Raw genomic sequence first — 20,648 nt, 5'->3', positions numbered from 1 at the left:
TAAAAAGAAGACAAATCAAAATTCAGAAAGGCTTCCTAAAATGTTCCATGATACCTACCTGCGGCTCCACTCTCAAACTGCAGACGACCACGTGCTCAGGCTTTTTGTGCACTCCAGACAAACACGTGACTCAGTGGCAATCATCACCACCCTCAGGTGCGCTGGTAGGTAATCAGTGACGTAGTAATTAGCAATCTTTCAGCTGGTAAGCTTTTGTAATCAAAAGTCGGCTCCATGAGCTCCTGTAGGCTCGGTGTTCATTTCAGGACAGGGCGTCAGGACAAATGTCTCTGTTTCACTGGAGGTGTTAAATTACACAAAGAAGGAGAACTGAAGGGTATGCACATATTACTCATTTCAGCTCTGTTTGCTTAAATTGTTTAATCTTACTCTTTTGACACGTCACACAGGAGGAAAAGCCCAGGTGGAAACAATATATGGAATGATTTCAGGTTCGAGGTGCTGGTATTGTGCAGGCTGATCCACCGTCACACACCTGGTGCATGGGGACACTGGCATAGACCAGAGGCATCACCGTGTTATTGGTAACACTTGTGCTTTTTCCTGCTGTGACTTCCTGCTTGTTGCAGGCGTGAAGTTTACATTTTATAAGTAACATCAGTGCATGAGTGCTCTGCTGCTTTTCTGAGGAGATGTCATGGAGAGCCAATATTACGTCTGTACTTCACTGTTCTTGTCAGTTACGAGTTGAGACGCAGACCAGACGGTGAGGCATTACAAGCATAAAACCATTTACCCAGGGAAGTTCACAGGAAGACGTGTTCTCGGCCCTCAAAGGAACACTTGATCCTTCAGTTTATCAGTACAACTCAAAACCACCAAATTTGGACAAGCATGAGTATGAAAAAATGTAATCTGAAAAGTAACTAGTAACTTAAAGCTCTCAAACAAGTGTAATGGAGTGAAAAGTACAGCACTTGCCTCTTAAATGTAGTGGAGTAAAGTACAAGTACCTTGAATTATGTGCTTAAGTGGAGGACTTGAGTAGATGTACTTGGTTACTTGGTTATTCCCCTGCTGAGCAGGAGGTTACTGTGTGTGATTCTACGTGCAGCTGTGAGGACTTCCCACTAGAGGGAGACAAATACCGCTGAAGTCTCTCGTCGGCCACATGTCCTCTGGAGACTGTTCAGAAAACGCTGCTGTTGCATCATTTAATTTCCTCATGGATTATGACGTGATGCGGAAAGTTACAAGTTATGCAATTGGCTGTTTTTGTGTGTGTGTGTGTGTGTGTGTGTGTGTGTGTGTGTGTGTGTGTGTGTGTGTTTTCGCTTGTTTTGCTTTTTTTTCTTTATTTTTTATTTCAGGGTAAAGGCCAGCGAATTCATATTTGGACGAATCTTAATGATGTAAAATATGTGATCGTTGTGATGAATCAGCATGTTGATAGCGGAGTTGAAACAATTAGTCGTTAATTGGCAGAATCCAAATATCTGCTGTTCCAGCGACACAATGTGAGGACTGAATGCTTGTCAAGGTTTAATATTTTAAATGTCATGTTTTTGAGTTTTGGACCGTTGGCCAGACAAAAACAAGACATTTGAGGACATCAGCTTTGGTTCTCAGAACTTGTTTTGAACTTCTTCTTCTTTTTTCTTTTTTTCTTTTCTTTTTCTTTTCTTTTTTTTTTTTTTTTTTTACATTCCATCGACAAAAGGAATTGATGTATCAAATATGACGTCATAATCAATAATGAAAATAACGGATGATTGCTTTTGACAAGTCATTAAGCACACACACTGTTATTGGTGTTGCTGATTATTGATTTTGTTTGATGCTTTTTTTTTTCTCTCTGTTTGTCTACCGGACACCAGTAAGACTTCCTCGGACATTACTTTAGTCTGTGCAGCTGATTTTAACCCCAAAGACGACACATTGAGATTCGTAGCAGCGACTAAATGAAACACCTTTATTTAGCTAATTCAGCAGAGGTCATTTCATGTTTTCAGGGAGATCATGAGGTGGCACACGGGAGCTGCAGCTCTTGCAGCAGGTTGCATCAGTCTCGTCAGATCTGACCTGTTTGTGAAGAGCGCCCCCTACAGCTGCTCTGAGCATGAACGCAAGGTGAAAGCACTGTTACATTTCGGCGTGTATGTGGCGACAACTGAGCTCATATTTACCAACATCCAAGGACATACATGACACAGCTCAGGTATCAGGGAGTGTTACTGATAAAGGATTTACAGCAGTGACTCAGATGACATCGCTTCAGCCTTGGCCAAGAGATAAGACTGCTGGTTAATATGAAACTAGATACAGCAGAGCAGAGAGCAGGGAAAGTGCAGGTTTTTCACTTTGACCCTTCATGCTTTCAGCAAAACACAACACAACAGAAACCAGACAGACGAGTACGTAGTTCAAAGCATTTTATTGCGTTTTTTTTTTTTTTTTTTTTAGAAAAACAATACAAAATTCTGTAGCAACGGTCATAAATGTTGCCTTGAGTGAACTGCAATCATTCACATGGTACAGTAAAGTGCTTATTTTAAATCAAAATATTTTTTGTAAAGGATGTATTTATTTCAAATTTCTTCCTTCCCATGAACACAGCGGGCTTGGGGTGATTCAGACAGTGTTAAACTCAGGTGTCAACTCCCTCTCTCTCTCTCTCTCTCAAAAAAAAAAAAGACTGTATCGACATAGAATGACCCCACACCACGTCCATGAAATGAACCATTTATAAAACATTTGATCAGTGTTGCTGGATTGTAAATGCTTTTGCCTGTGGGCTACATTCAAATTGTGGGGAAGTTGATGGACTGTCCATTTGAATGAATGACTGAATTTTAACACTTCCTTGCTTCAAAATGACTTACAATATAAAAATTGCGAGGCTTAAGGATGTCACTTTGTCCCCTTTCCCCTAATAAAAGGCAGTCCAAAAAGCTACTGCCATTTGACAAAAGTAGAAATGGTCATGACCAAGAAAACTCTTATTACACCATTCAGGATATTCCAGAGTATGGCCAAAGTCTGTGCGTTTCTGAGTATCCAACCCTATCAAAAGGTAGGGACTAACTTGTCTGATGCTCAAAAGGGAGAAAAAGGCAGAATACTGAACTGTATTGGTAATTTCAAAACCCCAAGATTGCCTTGATCATCAGCTTAATGCTTTGAGATTACTGATAGCAAAGTAGTTTCCCAAATGGAGAAGAAACAGCTGCATACACAAATTCAAGTAAGTCTTATTATAAGACATAAAACCCATAATTATGCATCTGTAGAAAGGTATTTTAGAACTATTACAGTGTCCTATTATCAGCAAAATAGCTCCTTTGACACCACGGGAGCCATTACCAGAGTACCGTCGCTGCAGTGCTGGCAACAGGACATGGACAATCAGAAGTCCCCACTTCTCACTGCTAGGTGATGGATCGCATGTTCAAAATCATGACTTGAACCCTCTTTGGTGAAATGGCTACAGTGTTGTGAGACCTCATCACCAGTCCATTACCTGTCAGTTTCAGAATGAGCTTAATGAACTTAATCTGAACAAAAAAAAAAAAAAAATTGCCAACTCTTACACATAAAAAAAAAAATTAAAACTCGCTTTCACTGGGCATGAGCGCTCCAGCTCAACTAAACTCTTTCCATCTCACCTCATACACCACATTCTCTGAACTTTTAAAAACACAAAACATAAAAAAAGAACTTTAAGGAAAACATCCGGTGTTTCACCTGAACTGAACAGCACCTGCATGAAAATCACCATATAGAAAATAAAAGCTTATTAACAGCTATAAAAAGAAAAAAAAAAAAAAAAAAAAATCAGTGTGGCACATTGACATGGAGTTTCCAAACATTAAAATAAAGTAAACTTAATACAGCTACACGTCTGTGGAAGACTTTTTTTTTGTTGTTGTTTTTCATTTTGTGGAATGTTTTTCCTTTTTTTTTTTTTTTTTAATGTTTCTTTTTTGAAAAAATCTCATCTGCCTCAGATTTTGTTATGAGAATTTGTAATATCAATATTTTTTGAAAGGGCTTTATCATCAAAAAAAAGACAATAGTGGACCCTCGGGGGGAAAGAAAAAAAAAAAAAAAAAAAAAAAGATGGTCCGAATAAATGTGATCAATAAACGACACTCGGGTCACATGGGCCAAAATGTGCTTTTCAAACCCCAGACAGGAGTTCTAACCTTTACTGCCAAAATATTCAAGGTTAATCTAATGCACAAATTGATTTGCTGGAAGAAAAAAACAAAACAAAACAAAAAAAACAAGTTCTGATAGTGGCAAGGGGACATGTCATGATTTCTTTACAATGAAAGAAAGTAACCCAGTTTCACTTGCCTGGCCATTTAACACAACTGACTCGTACAAACACATCAGGTACTTCAGAGGGAGCTCAGAGGGTCTGGTTTTGGGGTGGCCCTGCATCATAACCCAAGTGCAACAGTTTAATTTAATACTATTAGACTTGCCTGATGACCACATATACACTGAAAAGGTGTGGCCACGGATAATTTAGGATATATTTTCATAAAATAAACTGAATGGTTGCAACAGTAAGTAATGGCTGGCTGGGTACAGACGAACATTCTCTGCTCGAGGAGCAGTAAGTGCATGGCCACCAAGCTAGATGAGTGCATGTTTTATCTCAGACATTTACAGAAGAGGCTCAGTGTTGAGGAATTTATCTTGAATGAGGACCAAAAAAAAAAAAAAAAAAAATCTTTGAAGTCCCCAGCCACATAATAGACCGCACCAGGCACGGACAGCATTGGCTAACAGCCCTTCCAACCCCTTATACTGAATCCCTTCGAGACAGAACAGCCTTCATCTTGGCATATTGCATAAGCTTGTACGTATCTGCAGATGGGCCATTCATGCATATACATACAGGCAAAGAGAACATTCCAGATAACTTAATTCACAGTGGATCCAGTTGTAACGTGGGAGCAGCACAACAGGTTGTCCTTTGGTGTCTGAGCTTAGTTTTGAAGATAAGTGTTGATTTCTTCTGAACTGAGTTTCATGGAAAAAAAACAAACAACTTAACTTAGAAAATACTTCTCTCTGCCTCCCTTTCTCTCCCAAATCATTAACTGGCCCTCCTCCCAAACCCTGACATGTGTGTGTTTGCTATATGCTGGCCCTGGGCTGATGTGCTTCAGAGGTGCTGCAGAAGGGCAGAAGTGCTGCAGAAGGACAGAAGTGCTGCAGAAGGACAGAAGGCATTTAGAGAAAGGGCTGCAAGCAACATCTCCCTTTACAGCGAGGCAAGAAAGCCTGAATGGCAGAGGAACCAAGGCCAGCTAGAGTCAGAGAGAGGGGCCAGAACTGGAGAGAGAGCGTCTCAGGGCAGTCCGAGAACTGGACTTGAATCTTAACGGAAGGTCAGAGGTCAGGGTTGACAAAGTTCAGGCACAGTCTCCCACAATAACAAGAGGGGCCAAGAGCTGACGAAGCTCCGCAGCAGAGACGGGCCCTCCCTTGGGCTGGCTGCTTCGCTGTCTGCGCCTGGCCAGCTTGGAGTTGGAAGGAGGAGAGAGGCGCATAGAAGAGCCAGCAGCGGTAACAACAAACGGGACTTCCTGCTGCTGCTGGTCTTCCATGCCATCCTGTTCAGCCAGCTGCCGGTTTACAGCCATGGCCTTGTCAGCAAAGAATGTCAGATCCCTGGCATTGCTGCTCCTAATGGACAAGATCAGAGACAATATAAGTCATTGTTAATAAAATACACACAAGTTGCAAATATGTGTCTTCAGTAACTTTAACTTTCTCTCACCTTTGATGCAAGATGGATGTCGGCAAAGTATCAGATGCACCCTGAAAAAAAATAAAAAGTCAAGTTAATTACAAACCACAACACTTAGCTGTCTGTCACAGACATGCAGAAGAGGTTTGATGATTTTAAGACTTACCCCCTGCACCCAGGGGTGCTGCAACACCTGACTGGCACTCAGGCGGTTTTTGGCGTCCCGAACGAGAAGTTTGGATATTAGGTCTTTGGCACTTGAGGAGATATGAGCCCAGTCTTTCTCCGGAAATTCATATTTTCCTTCCTGGATACTTTCAAACAAAGTATTCTAGAAATGGACATAAAAACATTTACCATCAGTTACCTTGACCTGGATGGAGAAGATACATTGTTTCACTAATGTCCTGTACAAGATATACAAAAGCTGAAGGGCTGAATAAATGTGTCAAATTCTTACCTGGCAGGTGTGGCAAGGCTCCCCTAATTCCCAGCCACAGCCACCACCACAGCGGCCTACGAAGGGTGGGTAGCCACTTAGCATGATGTAGAGGATGACTCCAAGGCTCCACAGGTCACAGCGTTTGTCGTAAATCGTGGCCTCCTCACTAAAAGCCTCAACCACCTCAGGTGCCATGTACTCTGCTGAGCCACACTGTGAGACAAAGGGGGGGGGTGTTAGTCAGCCCCAGGAATGACAACATAAAAACGATACAAGAAAAAGAAACACAAGCCTCTTCTGGCTGCAGCCTACATTCCTTCGCTCAGCTGATACCTCGTGGTTTGCAAGTGTTAAAGCTTGAGGCCCACTCTCGGGCTGTGTGTGACAGTCACATGCTTATCTGCGGTGGTGGGTTCATTTAAAATGTGCTATACAGCTTCTCTCAATGTGTTAAGGACACTGAAGTAAGAACATCGTGTACAATTACATATCAAGGGTAGAAGGAGGGAGGGCTCGGCTATAATGAAGCAGTTAGGTGTGGGTAGGCAGCAGCAGTGAGTCACTGCCATGACCATCCAGCTGTATACAAGCCAGGCAGAATGGGCTGAGGCCAGTGATAGGCTCAGCACTGACGGTGCCTTGTTATGTAGCTAAGAAAGAAATTAGGCCAAACACTGAGCATGGAAAAGAGGATTGGCTGTCCTGCAGTGCCAGAGACTGGGCTGAGGCCTCGCCGGTTACATAACTCGCAAACACAACCACCAAATGCCGTTTTATACTTTCGGAACAGAAAAGGGGAGAAGGTCGCTAGTTCAGCAGGACATGTAGATATTTGTGGAAAAGACATTTCATTGTTGACTCACTGTTGAACTAAAACAACTTTTATTGACATATGAATTTAATTTGTTTCAGGTCAAGAGTTTAGTACTCTGAGATTTCTAGGGTCCTAAGTACGGTCAACTACTGGTATGAATTCAGAAATCCTGCTATGAGAATACCTGTTACTAGGTCCTTTGCCCAATCAGTTATCTATGCTGTTATCATTTATTCATGTATTTGTCTCCACCGAGGCCTGCACCTGGGAAACCCCTCTAGCTTATATCCTTCCATCTGTGGGCAAGCATGTTTACATTGAGCAGGCATCTATTGTGTCCCAGTAGCATATCCCAGCTGTCTCCTAACTCCTCCACCCTGCTGCACCCTTATGTAATGAAATTTGCTGCACAGGAATCTCGTCTTAGACAAAGCTGCTTCTGTCGGAGAGAAAACCCCAACCCCCACTTTCCAACAACAACATCATGTCTGGGGCGACTGCCTCCAGACAAGCCCCTAGGATTCAGGCCAAATGCAGCTGCCACAGAAATAAGACACAAAGGATATTTTTGCCTACTGAGGTGCCCTAATAAAGGCAATGTGATAGCTGTGCTATCAAAGAACAGCTATCAAGGCTTATTTTATTTCAAAGCCACCAAATACACTGACAATCAAAGACAAGTCTCGATGAAAGATAGCCAGTCCAGGACTGCCTGTAACTGCCAGCTCTGTGATAAGAGCTGGGGGAGGTGGGGCAATCATGTCTTGTTGGTACAGCCTCATATCTTAACTCACATTTGTTGTTCATGAGCTGCTGTTGCAAGCATCTCCTGTACTTGCATCAGCCCCGTCCTCCTCAAACCTTCCTGTAAACTGCAGATAATTGCTGATCAGCTGCTGTTACCGCAGGCTTCGTTGGCATTGCAACCTGGGGTTTTCCGGAAACCATGTGACTAGTCAGACCATACTGACACCACATGCTGACATGATGACACATACCTCTGTTGTTTGTAAACCGTGAGATTATCTGAAGAGGCTTACACTGAGAAGACATTTCTGTCATCATACAGCTGTACTTGCAACAAGAAATAATACAGGCAGTTCCTTGTTTGTGTTTTTTTAAAACTGTCCAAGCTGCACGTGTGAAGTGTCTTCATGTTACTGCTCCTCCCAGATCCCAACTGCTGCACATGAGCATTGACATTTTAACAGGCAGATGTATTTCATGCTGCGCTGACATGCAGCCACATGTGTGCAGATTTCTTGGTCAACTAAAATTAGCCCTTTCCTCGAAATGTCCCTCTCCCTCTTGCCTGTGTTCCTGTCATTCTAGTTTGCACAAGAGAGCACACAAATACTTCCACATTTTCAACAATCCTTATGCTAAGTTAATTAACACGGTAAGTTGGATGAGGAATATAAGTAATAAATGCAAAAGTGCATCATATTGTGCAACAGCAACTGTAGGAATGTGGGTAAAGTGGGGGCAGGGCGAGAGTACCAACAGTGAGATGAAAATCAGATAACATTGTTCCTGTGATCAAGGCAAAGAAAACAAGCCAGAGCGCATGAGCAGACTGGGTGTTTGTCCCTCCCAGTGACCCTCCCCCTCCCACTGGTCTAGCCAATCACATCTCAGTTGCTAGGTATATGGGCAAAGACTAAAATTTCTAGAACAAGCCTTATGCACAGCCTTTGTATAAAGAACATAAAGAAAGCGCAGACCAGCACAAGCGTGGTTGGGGCCACTGGGTGGAGACTAAGCAGAAAGAAAGGGTGGATGTTTTTCTCATACCACAGATAGAAAAGGGAAATGAGAGAGTTGGTGTTCTTTGGTTTCACTGTAACTCCTTCATTCCACAGGACATGGCCTTGTAGAAGTCACAATGTGTTCTCTGCAGATTTACTACACCCCAAGGCTATCACATCTCTAATGTGATAGTCTGTTTTATCCTCAGGCATCGACTTTTCTTTCACTGTAATCACAACATTAGATCAAGCCTTGTGGTTATGTACAGAAATTCCCAGTACAACAAAACTTATGTGATGATGGAAAATGGTAGGGAAGCAGGCCATATCAAATAATAACAGACACAACCAGACAAACTAATAGGCTCACCCCAAACACAAGTCCTATGTCGAAGTCCATGTAGACTAAACACGTGGCGCCTGCTGGCCCCTTAACTCTCCCCTTCAAATAGTCCAGGGATGGGCTCTCTATCCATTAGTTCTACTATGAGGAAGATGAAGTTACCAGTGTAGAACTCCCCACTCACCCAACCCTACATTCCTGCAAGCTGAACTATCCTTCACCTGCTCTGGTCCATCTATCCAGCCGCCCCCCAGACAACCAGCAGACAGAGTATGTGTTGATGCAAGTAGAAAGCTTGCCAGTTCAACTTTACCATTCCTCTTTGAGGTTGCAAGGGTCCTGACGTTTCTGGGCACTGTTGTTGAGAATTTGTGTTGTGACGACAGCTGGAGGGTTAAACAATCATAACCCCCCAAACTCATGGGCCTCAATATTTGCGACTGATAAGCTACAGAACATGGACGTTAAACTGAGGGATATCTATCCAAATGTTGCAGATACCTCAGCAAGATAAGGAAAAGCAAAAGCAGCCAGCTTGGGTCATAAAGGAAACAATCCATATCATTTGAGAAACTGCCCAACACTGAACTATCTTAACCTCAAAACAATATTTTCTCTCTCCCAATCAGTGAGCTGTCCTGCAGCTAACGCCACTGAGGATTGCCCAATAGGCAACCTGCCAGTTAGACTTGATAAAGACATTGTTTTACAGCCTAAAAACACTCTGCTTATCCACAAGTACACAGACCACTGTACAAGGAAATGTGAACAAGGATGTATTACAGATTAATCTCTTCCTTGCTCTCAATAGCTATACCCATACATTGCAACCATGCAACCTTCACCCTTCCCCTAGCACTTTCCCATACCCATTTAGAAAGTGGTCTAAACTGTTTGGTGAACAAGACAAGGACAATGTGCAGCAGGACTTACAGGAGTGAGGAGCTCAGGGGTGGAGATGGGTGAGCTGTCACTGTTCAGCTTTATCCCACTGCCCAAGTCAAAGTCACAGATCTTGACTGGGGAAATCTGAAAGAGATACAAGTTCAGAATCATTAAAATTCATCAATATTTCTTACAAATTTGATAACATTTGTGTGGAATATCTACAGTGGGACCACAGATTTCCACTGTCACTTATCATTACCAAGGTTCATATCACCATACTACATTAGTTTCTCTATAAACTAGTTGGGCTCAAACATGTCAGCAGTAAACTCACCTTGTCTGCACTCTCACAGAGAATGTTTTCAGGTTTCAGGTCTCTATGTGCCATTCCTATATAATAAAATATATAAAATGAAAGCAATCAGTCACACTTTAAATATTAATATCTGGCCATTGTGTCAGGATGTAGGAAAATGTATTTTTATATTATATTGATTAAACAAGCAAACTATGTTGTACAATTCCAACAAATGTAAAAATAGTTTCATGTTCCTTAGTTAATTTGAATAAGAATGACATGACTATGCTCAACTTTAGCCACTGTAAAGTATGGCATCAATTCCTCACTATTATATGAAAACACATTTCATAGTAACCATATATCCTTGGGGCTGTCGCCTGTGCATTTTTGGTGATCATGAGGAGTAAGGAGAGTGGTCTTACCCTTGTTATGCAGGAAATCTAGAGCACTGGCGATGTCCTGCACAACAACACTGGCTTCCTGCTCACTGAAGTGGCGTCTCTTGTGAATGTGTGCCAAGATTGACCCTAAGAGGATGGCAAATAAGAGTATATCAGGTCTATTTACAAGGACAAATCATTGAATTAATGCCTTCCCACACACAGACACAAACAACTGGCTACACACTAGAGAAGACACATGTGCATTACAGAGATGTTTAAAAATAAAAGGGATCTGACGCAGGCATCCTGCAGCAGCTATAATTCACTTACCTCCTCTAAGCTTTTCAAACACCAGGTAGAATTTGTCCTCCTCTTCAAAGAACTCCACCAGCTCCAGGATGTTACTTTAGAAAAGAAAAAAAGCACTATGAGCCAGTGGTAACACAGTCGTCTAGTACTCACTGACTGAAATTTTTAAGTGATTTTTGCAATATGGTGGAAGGGGACTAAGGGGCTTCAAGAGAACACGATTCACCACAAACTGCATCAATCAGTTAGTGATTCTGTCTCCATGCATTCGTCAGGTGGCATTACTTTAGTTGGTCATGACAGCAGGACATTACCTGTGGCCCTGGCACTGATAGAGCATCTCAACCTCACGGAAGACACGGCTGCGGCTGTGACCTGGTCTTTTCTCAATGATCTGGAACAGAACATTGTGGTTCAGTCACATTATCTAAAAATAGCCTATTGAACAAATGAGTCTGACTTTCATGATTTCCACAGCACTGGGGTGGAGAACAGCTTGAGAAAAACTAAGTCCAACTGTGAGAGTTAATATTTGGGTGAAGGCCTTCCCCTCACTGCACCACAAAACCCCACCCATGGCTGTGTTTACTTTAAACTAGGCAGTATAGCACAAATTATGTGTATTATATATATTCCATATACATTGCCCTATAACTCGTTTCCTTCCAGACCTGCATTCTCCCTGTTTTCCTGCCCTTATCCCACCATGTGACACAGTTGCAAAGATAGTTTAACCTACTTTCATTGCAGCATGCCAAGCTGAGACTGAACAAAATGCAAATGAAACAAGTCACAGCACCTCTATATTTAGCCTTCATGTGCGACCCATATTTAAATCTTAAGTGCTCCTAAGGAACCATAAGCATTCCTTTGAATCATCCCATGAGCTCATCCAAACTGTTTATCATAACAACAAAAACAATGCTCTCTAAATATAACTTTGTGCTGCCTGGAACTAAACCACAGAGGGGCCACCAGCTGCATGATGCCCTGCCAAGAGAGACAGAAAGACAGACTGCTGACACCAAAGCAAAAGGCCTGAATTTTCCAGCCCTGGTTGGTTATTGTCTGCTTGGGAGGCTGTGCATGTTTCTCTTCCTGGTAGCTGGATTACAGCTGCTATTGAAGCCCAGTGGGGCCAGAGTTGCAGTGTGTGTCTAGGATTAATGCACAGACAAGAGGCCTATGAACAGCCCAAAGCCTTTGCACTATTCCAGTCTGAGTCAGCAGCACATACAGCCCCCAATCAGCTCACTTTCTCCGGATCACTACACAAACCCCCGACTCTGAAAATGACGAGCAAGATTTAAAAGAAACTGATAAACTTGTGTGCTGAATGCATTATCACCATGATAAATGGGTCAGCAGTTATTTGAGAGGTACCAGGACTTATGGCCATTTATCCAAATCACAGATCAGAATCACTGTCTGCTGCAAAACAAGGCCCCACCAAGTCACGCTGCAGGTTCAAACATCAACCCAGGGTTGTGAAATTGCACCTTTAAAGGAGATTTGTTGGTTAACCAGAGCTTTAGGTTGGCATGCACTGCATAGCCCTCTGCATATCCTCGGTACTCTGAGGCTTTTGTTGCAACTGCAACACAAGGAGCCCACACAAGTCACCCCAGTCTGGAGGGGGAGGGGAGAGACGAGACATCTGGCAGGAGCAGTCTGAGCCCCCTCCGACTCCTAAATGACCTCCAATAACTGCCGACCCTTGTGCCTCCTCCCCCAGCACTGCAAAGTCCCAGGGGATCAACCAACCATCCCAGGGTAAACAATGCTAACAGATCATGGTCACATGACAGAATTTGTGCTCAGACTCTCTGAAATATTAATGCCATGACATGGACACTTGCTCTTTTGGGAACCCGACTTAAGTCACTTTGTTTCCAAGTTTAAACAGAATCAAACCGCAAAAAAGGTTTTAATAAGAATTTAAAAAATAGCTTAGTGTTTACATCCAGTGTCCACATGAGAGTTAGGGGCCAAGAATTCATAAAAAGAAAAACAAGCCAAAGTTCCCAGTTTTGAAAGATATTTCACAACGTTTTGTGCCTAAAAATGAGGAAATAAGCATTATAAAAATGCAAAAAAGGAAGTCCCCATGAGTCAAGACATGTATTCACAAGTCCACACCCCATTTGGAAAGGAAAAGGAGAAAAAAAAAGTACAACTCTACTGAGCGAGAGAGAGAACAAAGCAGTGTAAACACCCTGGGTCATAACTCTCACCCAGCACCCCTCCTTCCTCTCTACGTGGGTTTTTGTTTTGGCACAGTTAACAGTACACAATGTTCTCACTAAGAGCGTCCTCTGTAGGCAATAGGAGTAAAGAAAAGGGGCGGGTATATCCCTCCCAGCTCTCTGATAGGCTGACAAAGTATAAAAACAGAGAGGGGAAGGGCCTGCTAACAGCAGCTAGTGTTGCACACTCAGACAAAAAAAAAAAAAAAAAAAACGAGTGCAGCAGTAGCACAACACAGATGAGAGCCTGCAGACATCCCCTACAGAGACCTCAACTAAGGGGGAAAAAAAGGAAAAGAAACATCTATTCTAAAGAATAAGCGGTGAAAAGAAGGCAACATGGACACAATGACGCACATCTCATATTGTAGCTTTCTTTCATTCAAAATCAACAGTAAGTAAAGTAACCAAGCATGTCCCTAACATCTATATATTGATTAATAGCCATGGCACCCCACACAGACAGCAGGCAAATGTTATGTGGCAACAACTACATTCACAGACTCATGAGAGATGTGCACCAACCTGCAGGAGTCAAGACCCCATTATGCATTATGCTCATGTTTTCAAATATATCACAGTCATACGTTAAGTAGGTGACAATGTCTGCTCGCTTACCTTGACAGCATATTCTTTGTTGGTAATGAGGTTGATGCATGTTTGCACTCTGGCATAAGCACCCTCTCCTAGTACCTCTTCCTGCAGTCTGTAGACATCTGTGGAATAGAGTTTGACAAGTTAGGAGAACAATTGTATGAAGAAGCAGAATCTCACTAGTTTCAACTAATATGTTTTATAAAGAGCTTTTATAACTGCAATATAATGATATTGGAAATAAAAGCTTTTACCCTCGAATCGCCCAGAGAAACTGTCAGTTGCCCGGCAACGCTTTTTCTTCTTGTTTCTCTTCTTGGCATCGGGGATGTCAATAGGCTGGCTGGAAGGCATGTCTGTAAAAACAGGAGTGCCTCCGTTATCATGTGCCAGTTAGGATATAACCCACCAAAAAAACATTAAAAAGAAAAAATTTGAAGAGACAATCACAGTGTCTTTGTTGTGAATAAACTGTTAATTTTCATTTACAAACAGGAGAAACCACTGCTTTGACAGAACTCACTGATTAGAAAGTTGCTGTTTTCAAAATACTCACCATGTCTTGGGGAGGAATCAAAATTAAATGAAGAATCAATAAGATGGGATCCATTTTTAGTGAAGTCGTCAGATTCAAAGGGATTTTGACCCTAGGGAGTAATAAAAAATGATTAACGATAAGAGCCTTTGTTATCTCCCATACTGTACTGTTGAAGTAGAGTTAAAGAGCTGATGGGCAGAAACTTCTTAAACCACTTTGAACACCTGATGCACAACCACTACATAATCCAAAGCCATATAGGAGTCCACCCTAACACAACGCAAACAGAAATAGTGTTAACTATGAATGCAGAATATTTTCTCCAAATAACAGCCGTCATCTACTGGAGAATACTCTCATGAGCTGAACATACACGTGACATCAAGTCACATAGCATATGCGTCAGCCATTATATGTAGAAGAGCAACACATGTGTTTATATATAGCAAGGTGAGGTCCTCTCATATATGCTGACATGTTCTGATTAGAGAGACTTCCCAAAAGGCACGATAGCAGCTCTGCATTGCACCTCAACACGTATCAAACTCACCTTGAATGAGCGGTGGAATCCGGTGACTTCGGTGATCTTATTTTGCACCATTTTACTTCGATTTTGGGTGATTTTTGGTGGATGTGCGGCGGCGGCAGTGGTTTTTTGGGATATCAATTTGCACTTCTCCGAAACAAAGTCGTTTCAGAGAGTCGCAAGTGATCACACTGCGCTGGCTGGTGAGCTTGCTGCGGCGCTTTAAACGGGAGCCCTGTGGACAATACATAAAACACCGCAGCGTTACAAACCAGAACAAACCACTGAGATATGTTACCATCCTACTACCACCAGAGTTTCGCCAACTTTAAACGAAAGCTTAGCCCAATAAAGCAGACTATTGCAGCTTAACCTTGGCTAATACACGTCACATGTTCATGGGGTAACAAAAATAGAGAGCAACAACAGCTAACCGACGTTACAATGCCACCCTCGTTTAGATTAATTACCTGTTAGGCTAGTTAAATGCTCCAGCCTTTCTAGTTGACAAGTTAATAGTATACCAAACAGGGAAGCTCAGCACAATACAAACGTTACATTTTGGGTAAGATGAAAGAATATGTCGCAGAGCCACGCCGTTTCCAGTTTAGCAGTAACGTTAGCGGCCGCTACAACCGCCGCAGGGAGGCTAGCATTCTTTTAGCTAACATCTCCACGTTCCTGAGTACTAACGGTGACCTCGCGGGCACTGGTCGCGCGAGTTAAGACAAATTTACATTAAACGTCAGACAACGATGGTTATCTACCGTTAAAACTGTAATATTAGTGTGGTGCTGCCAGACGAAAGGGTAAATTCACCCTTTCGAAACAGCAATTTAGAGTGCAAGTCAAGTGCTACATAAAGCTGCTTTTTTTTTTTTTTACTCACCCCGTTGTTAATTTTACAGCTCCAGTGTTAGCGTCGTTGTTTGACCCACTGCTTCAAAAGCCGCAGAGGACGGTCGTGGGGGGGATACGCCTGATAGGAAGTGCGTGGAAGGTGGCTAACAAGCAACAGCGTAGGTGGTTTTATAACCTTCCTGCTGACTCCTCCTTGTCTCCACCCTCCTGGACTGCACCAACAGACTGGTTGGGTCATGTGTTTTCTGGAAAAGGATATGGTGGCTAGGTACCATTTCGTTCCACTACAATAGCGTTGCTGCTGCTCAAGGTAAGAAGCACAAGTAGCTACTCGGAGTGATGTGGAAGACAAAAATAGGATATATCATGATGACGCCGGTCATTTGAATGGTTTAATATCGTCTCAGGTGAAATTCTGTACACATTTCAGAAGAAGGCCTCGGAAACAAATTGGTAATACTAACGAAATGGTACTCGGCCATTGAGCTCTGTTTTGTTTCAGGGGCCACGCGACGGGATGTATGAGGAAAGAGAGCTGGGAGTACGTGCGCATCGGCACTATCAGCAGCTGCTTGCATGAAAGCGATGAGAGGATCTCAATGGAAGTGGAAAGGGATTAGCGTAACATGCAGACAGACAAGATCCACCAGTTTACACCATTTAAAATCATAAGAAGTCTTTCTGCTGCTGTCACTGGACGTCAAAGCCACATCATCAGTAGGAGCTGGTGCATTAAAGAACCATTTGTCAGCTTTGTGCTATGTTAAACGTATAGCCAAGGCTTGCAAACATACACCAAGCCTCCTGCTCCTTTTGTATCTCAGAAATGGAAAATTGTACGTCTGTAATGCTTTATTATCACACCCAGTGATGAACGGCCATTGCCAGATGGGTGTTCAAAGAAATCCCCTGTCTGAGTCACTGCACGAAGCTAAATTACTGACCAGGGCAGTGGCATGACTTCAGCTGTTGTGGCATTTCAGTATCACGTACACAAACACAGTGAAACACACACACACACACACACACACACATACACACACACACGCACACACACACACACGCAATCTAGAAGAAGGTTCAGATGTTTTCCTTTGCTACTTTAAATTGTAAAATGTAACGAAGAAAAAACACTACAAGTTGAAGTCCTGCACTCAAAAATGTATTTCAGCAAAGAAGTATGAGAATCAAAATGAAGGCTACTTACAGTATCAAGAGTAAAAGTACACATAAAGCAGACAGAATGTTATTTCTTAATTCTGGAGTGGTATTGCTGATTACTGTGTATTTAGCTGTCTTGTGACATAGATGGGAAATTATTCATACTAAGCAAAGTAATTATTTGGATTTTGTGCATAGGAGTTGGCAGGGAAGGTGAGCACTGCAATGACTGGTTGCAGCTCCCACCTTTTGTGACGTGTGACATGGCAGAGACGGCACGTTTTTGAGCGTGATGAGGGGGCTGTTCAGGAGACACTGTCTCATGGTTGTGATAATGAAGGAAATCCAAGAAGTCTGATGATGTGAGATGCTAATTGTGAAATGCCAAAGCAATATTTTCACAGACATGTGAAGTTCATATAGTATTTATAGTATAATAGATTAAAGGTTATGGTATTTTGACAGAGGCAAAGTAGAGGGATGACAAATCTCCCATTAATATTGTTCTTTCACATGCATCCCCCGATGACAATAACTTTTCAGCAACTTGCCACATTACATTATATGCCAAGAAGTGTAAAGGCTTTTTTGTACCATGTGCTTTGTCATCAAACTCTCCTGTATGTCCTGTGTGATTTGTCTGTTTATCTGTCTATCTATCATTGTAACGTGTCCACAGTCCACAGGCCTGCTCTGCATAGCATTAATTTATTGTTTATCAAAGGTGTTAAAGGTAAAACCATGTACAGTTTGTTCTCAGGATTCAACTGTCTTGTGACTGGAGGCTTTCAGCCTCTCCTCCTCTTTTCACCTTCTGCCCCTCAAACATAAGCCTGATGGTAACAAACATTACGCAAGCTGCTGGCTGCCGATCCCTGGCCAGGAGCACATGGTGTAGTTGAAGGTTTAGTAGGAAAACAAGATCACACGTCGAAGTGCAGGGGGTGGGTCTGGGTCTGTGTCACCACAGGTCAAAAGGAGGGGGGATACGCCATCATAAATAACTTGAGGTGGCAACAACACTTTTTCTGACGTGAATGGCACTCAACTGGGAGACACTCAGTAGGGGGCTCTCTTTATAAGCAGAAATGATCCCAGTCTGAAATATGATACAACAGAGTTGTGTGTCTGTTGTTGTTCATGATGACAGTGCAGTTCAAGGCTAGTCTTCTGCGATATCCCAATATTGTATGGAGATAAATCAGCAGATGTACTGTTGTCAACCAGTTGGATTGTTGCCATCTGTCTCAGAGGATGTGTGCAGCTGCATCATTTCCACTGTGTTTTATAAACATCATTCTCATGTAGTCAGTGTGTGACTTTTCAGTCCAGAAAGCTGCACTGAATCTGAATTCAACACTTCTTCAAAATTGCTTTGCAAATATTTCAACACACCACTAATCCAACAGTGGGCCAGTCAGCACAAATTTGTGCTGTGCAGCCCATATTGTTAAATTTCATACAATCTATTTTAAACAGGAGGGCAGACCTCAAATTTTCCTGTAATACTAAACATCTTAATGCAGAGCTGCAATAAGCTTATACAGAACGTATATGTAACACTGTCAGAAGCCTGTAAGATAGTTTCTCCAACTTTAAAACTACTTTAGTAGAAAAAAGTATAACTTTATATCTACAGTGTTAGTATAACAGCTTCTAAACTCTGCTATCCTCATAAAAATAGTAAATTTGCACAGTTTTATGACTGAATAGGAAAAAAAGCACAAAGCTACACTTAAAATACTTTATGGAATGCTAGAAGAGGTCATTTTGATTGATTTGTTGAAAGGACATAACCAGCAGGACTTGTTCCAAAAACATTCCTGTACTATCTATGACAAACAATACAATACTACAGGTTATGTGCATCTGTGTAAGTGAAGAAGTACTGTATATTCACACCTGCACATGTATTCATGAAATGCAAGCCTGGCAAGTCCAAATACAGCTGTCAAAGTCTAACAAGATAAGTGTGCTAGAAGCAGCCTGCTGTCTCACATAGCTACAGGTTGGATACTTCTCAGTAGGGAGGTAACAATGCCACATGGTGCTGACCGTACCTTTTCTGAGAAAACTTCGCACAGCAAACTTCTTAGAATGAAGTTGCCTCCGGTTAGGAAAAGACTCAAACACAACCTGTGGCAAAACATGCGGTATACTTGTTAGGTATTACAGTAGAGGGACAGCCCGCTGTCCCACTGAAATGAATCCAGTATTCAGCAAAACTCCTTTAACACAGAAACAGTTGCAAGAATTTTGCAACAGCCTTTTTGTTCCAACTCTGCTCCAGTTGTGCTCTGGAAAACCTTTTGTATGCTTTTTTTTTCCACTTTGCTCCTGTTGCATAACCATGTATAACAAAGCATTCTGAAATTAATCATGTTTTTCAGTTCTTAGAATCTCCTTTCAGATTGGGCAATGCACAGACTGTATTCTGTTCCTTGTTACTAGCACACAGTTGAAATGTTTTGTCATTTCCATCGCCTGTTTGGCCTGGGCTGCAGTGTTTGTGCCATTATTATTTTCTGAATAAGTAGCTATAACTCAAAGTTTTAGTGTTAACCTGTAATAAATCATCACCAGTCCGCTACTTTTTCGAAGCTTATGGGAAGTGAGTAGGTTTAAGTCGTTGGAACATAATAATTAGCCTTTGTTGTGCTGCTGTGCAAACTTCAGACAAAATTACAGTGCACAGGGAACACTTGCATGTCCTTAACAGAAAGGGAAATTGCTGTTTGCTGTGGATCGCAGTGACTCGGTTTACACAGACATGGAAATGTTATTTAGATTTTTTCTGTAGATTTCACAATAGATGATGTAATTGTACAGACTGCCTTTGTGCCTTTGTGATATTACACTTTGATTCTATTGTCTTATAGTGTAATAAAGTGACATTTAGGGCTGTAGCTAATGATTGTTTTCATTGTTGTTTATTAGTCTGATCATTTTCTCAAGTAATTATTTGGCCCATTGAACCTGAGAAAACAGGAGACCCCTTCAAATAGCTTGTTTTGTCCATGACCCGTCCATAACCCACAGATTTTCAACTTAAAATCATTTAAAACTAAGAAAAGTGGCCAATTCCTAGAACGGAGAAGCTGGCATAAGCACATATCTGGCATTTAATTAATCCATTATCAAAGAGGGCATGGGTTTAGGTTGTACAACTTGAATAACATTCTTGAGGTCCCACTTTGAAATAGTTCCAGCATCTTACTGGAACTTTTATGGCTCCTTTTTAGCCATGGGCTCTAAAAATCCTCTCTTTTCATCTTAGCAACTGACTCATCAGCCACACAACCGTTAAGGGTGTGTGCTCATTCCAACATTTGCTGAGTCACATTATCTCCAAAACTCTTTTCTCTACGTGTAAATTATCACATTGTGCCATCAAAACAACTGGCGGGCACTGCTGTATAAACCCTGACAGAGTTGGACAAGCCGCAGTCTGATTGGTTGCAGCCCAAAACTCTTCCCGTTGGTCATGGCCTCTTTCCAGTACTTTCCTTTATGTCTCGCAACTGCAGAACACATCAGGGCTGCCTGGTACATTCCAAACGTGAAAAACACACCAGATAGAGGAAGAGCGGGAGGCGGACGCAGCTCATCTCACACGTAACAGACGTAACACATGCTGCCAGAGTACAGTGGAGCGTCTGCAGGAAGTGACTCCGCTGGGAGGAGGCAGAGAGGAGGGACAATCCTGTAAGAGGATCAGGTTGCAGCAGGCAATGAGGTCATGTCAATGGCTGGTGTTAGTGGGGCA

The 20,648-nt window shown here is 42.2% G+C and overlaps 1 protein-coding gene across 1 annotated transcript; it reads right to left on the bottom strand.

Annotated features, from left to right (window-relative positions):
* Positions 1–2,376: 2,376 nt before the first annotated feature.
* mknk2b (MAPK interacting serine/threonine kinase 2b) lies at positions 2,377–15,879 on the bottom strand. The gene is made up of 14 exons (XM_076724496.1): positions 15,750–15,879; positions 14,885–15,095; positions 14,353–14,443; positions 14,051–14,152; positions 13,821–13,918; positions 11,271–11,350; positions 10,978–11,051; positions 10,687–10,791; positions 10,298–10,353; positions 10,009–10,104; positions 6,189–6,383; positions 5,895–6,059; positions 5,759–5,799; positions 2,377–5,664 (listed from the first exon to the last, which is right to left on the bottom strand). The coding sequence occupies exons 2-14, from the start codon at positions 14,933–14,935 to the stop codon at positions 5,391–5,393; spliced, it is 1,428 nt and encodes a 475-aa protein (XP_076580611.1). The 5' UTR covers positions 14,936–15,095; positions 15,750–15,879; the 3' UTR covers positions 2,377–5,390.
* Positions 15,880–20,648: the final 4,769 nt, after the last annotated feature.

Source organism: Chaetodon auriga, chromosome 3, assembly GCF_051107435.1.
Source record: "Chaetodon auriga isolate fChaAug3 chromosome 3, fChaAug3.hap1, whole genome shotgun sequence".
In the NCBI taxonomy this organism is placed as follows: domain Eukaryota; kingdom Metazoa; phylum Chordata; class Actinopteri; order Chaetodontiformes; family Chaetodontidae; genus Chaetodon; species Chaetodon auriga.
The sequence above is the reverse complement of the archived record's forward strand: the minus strand, read 5'-3'. Positions and strand labels throughout refer to the sequence as shown.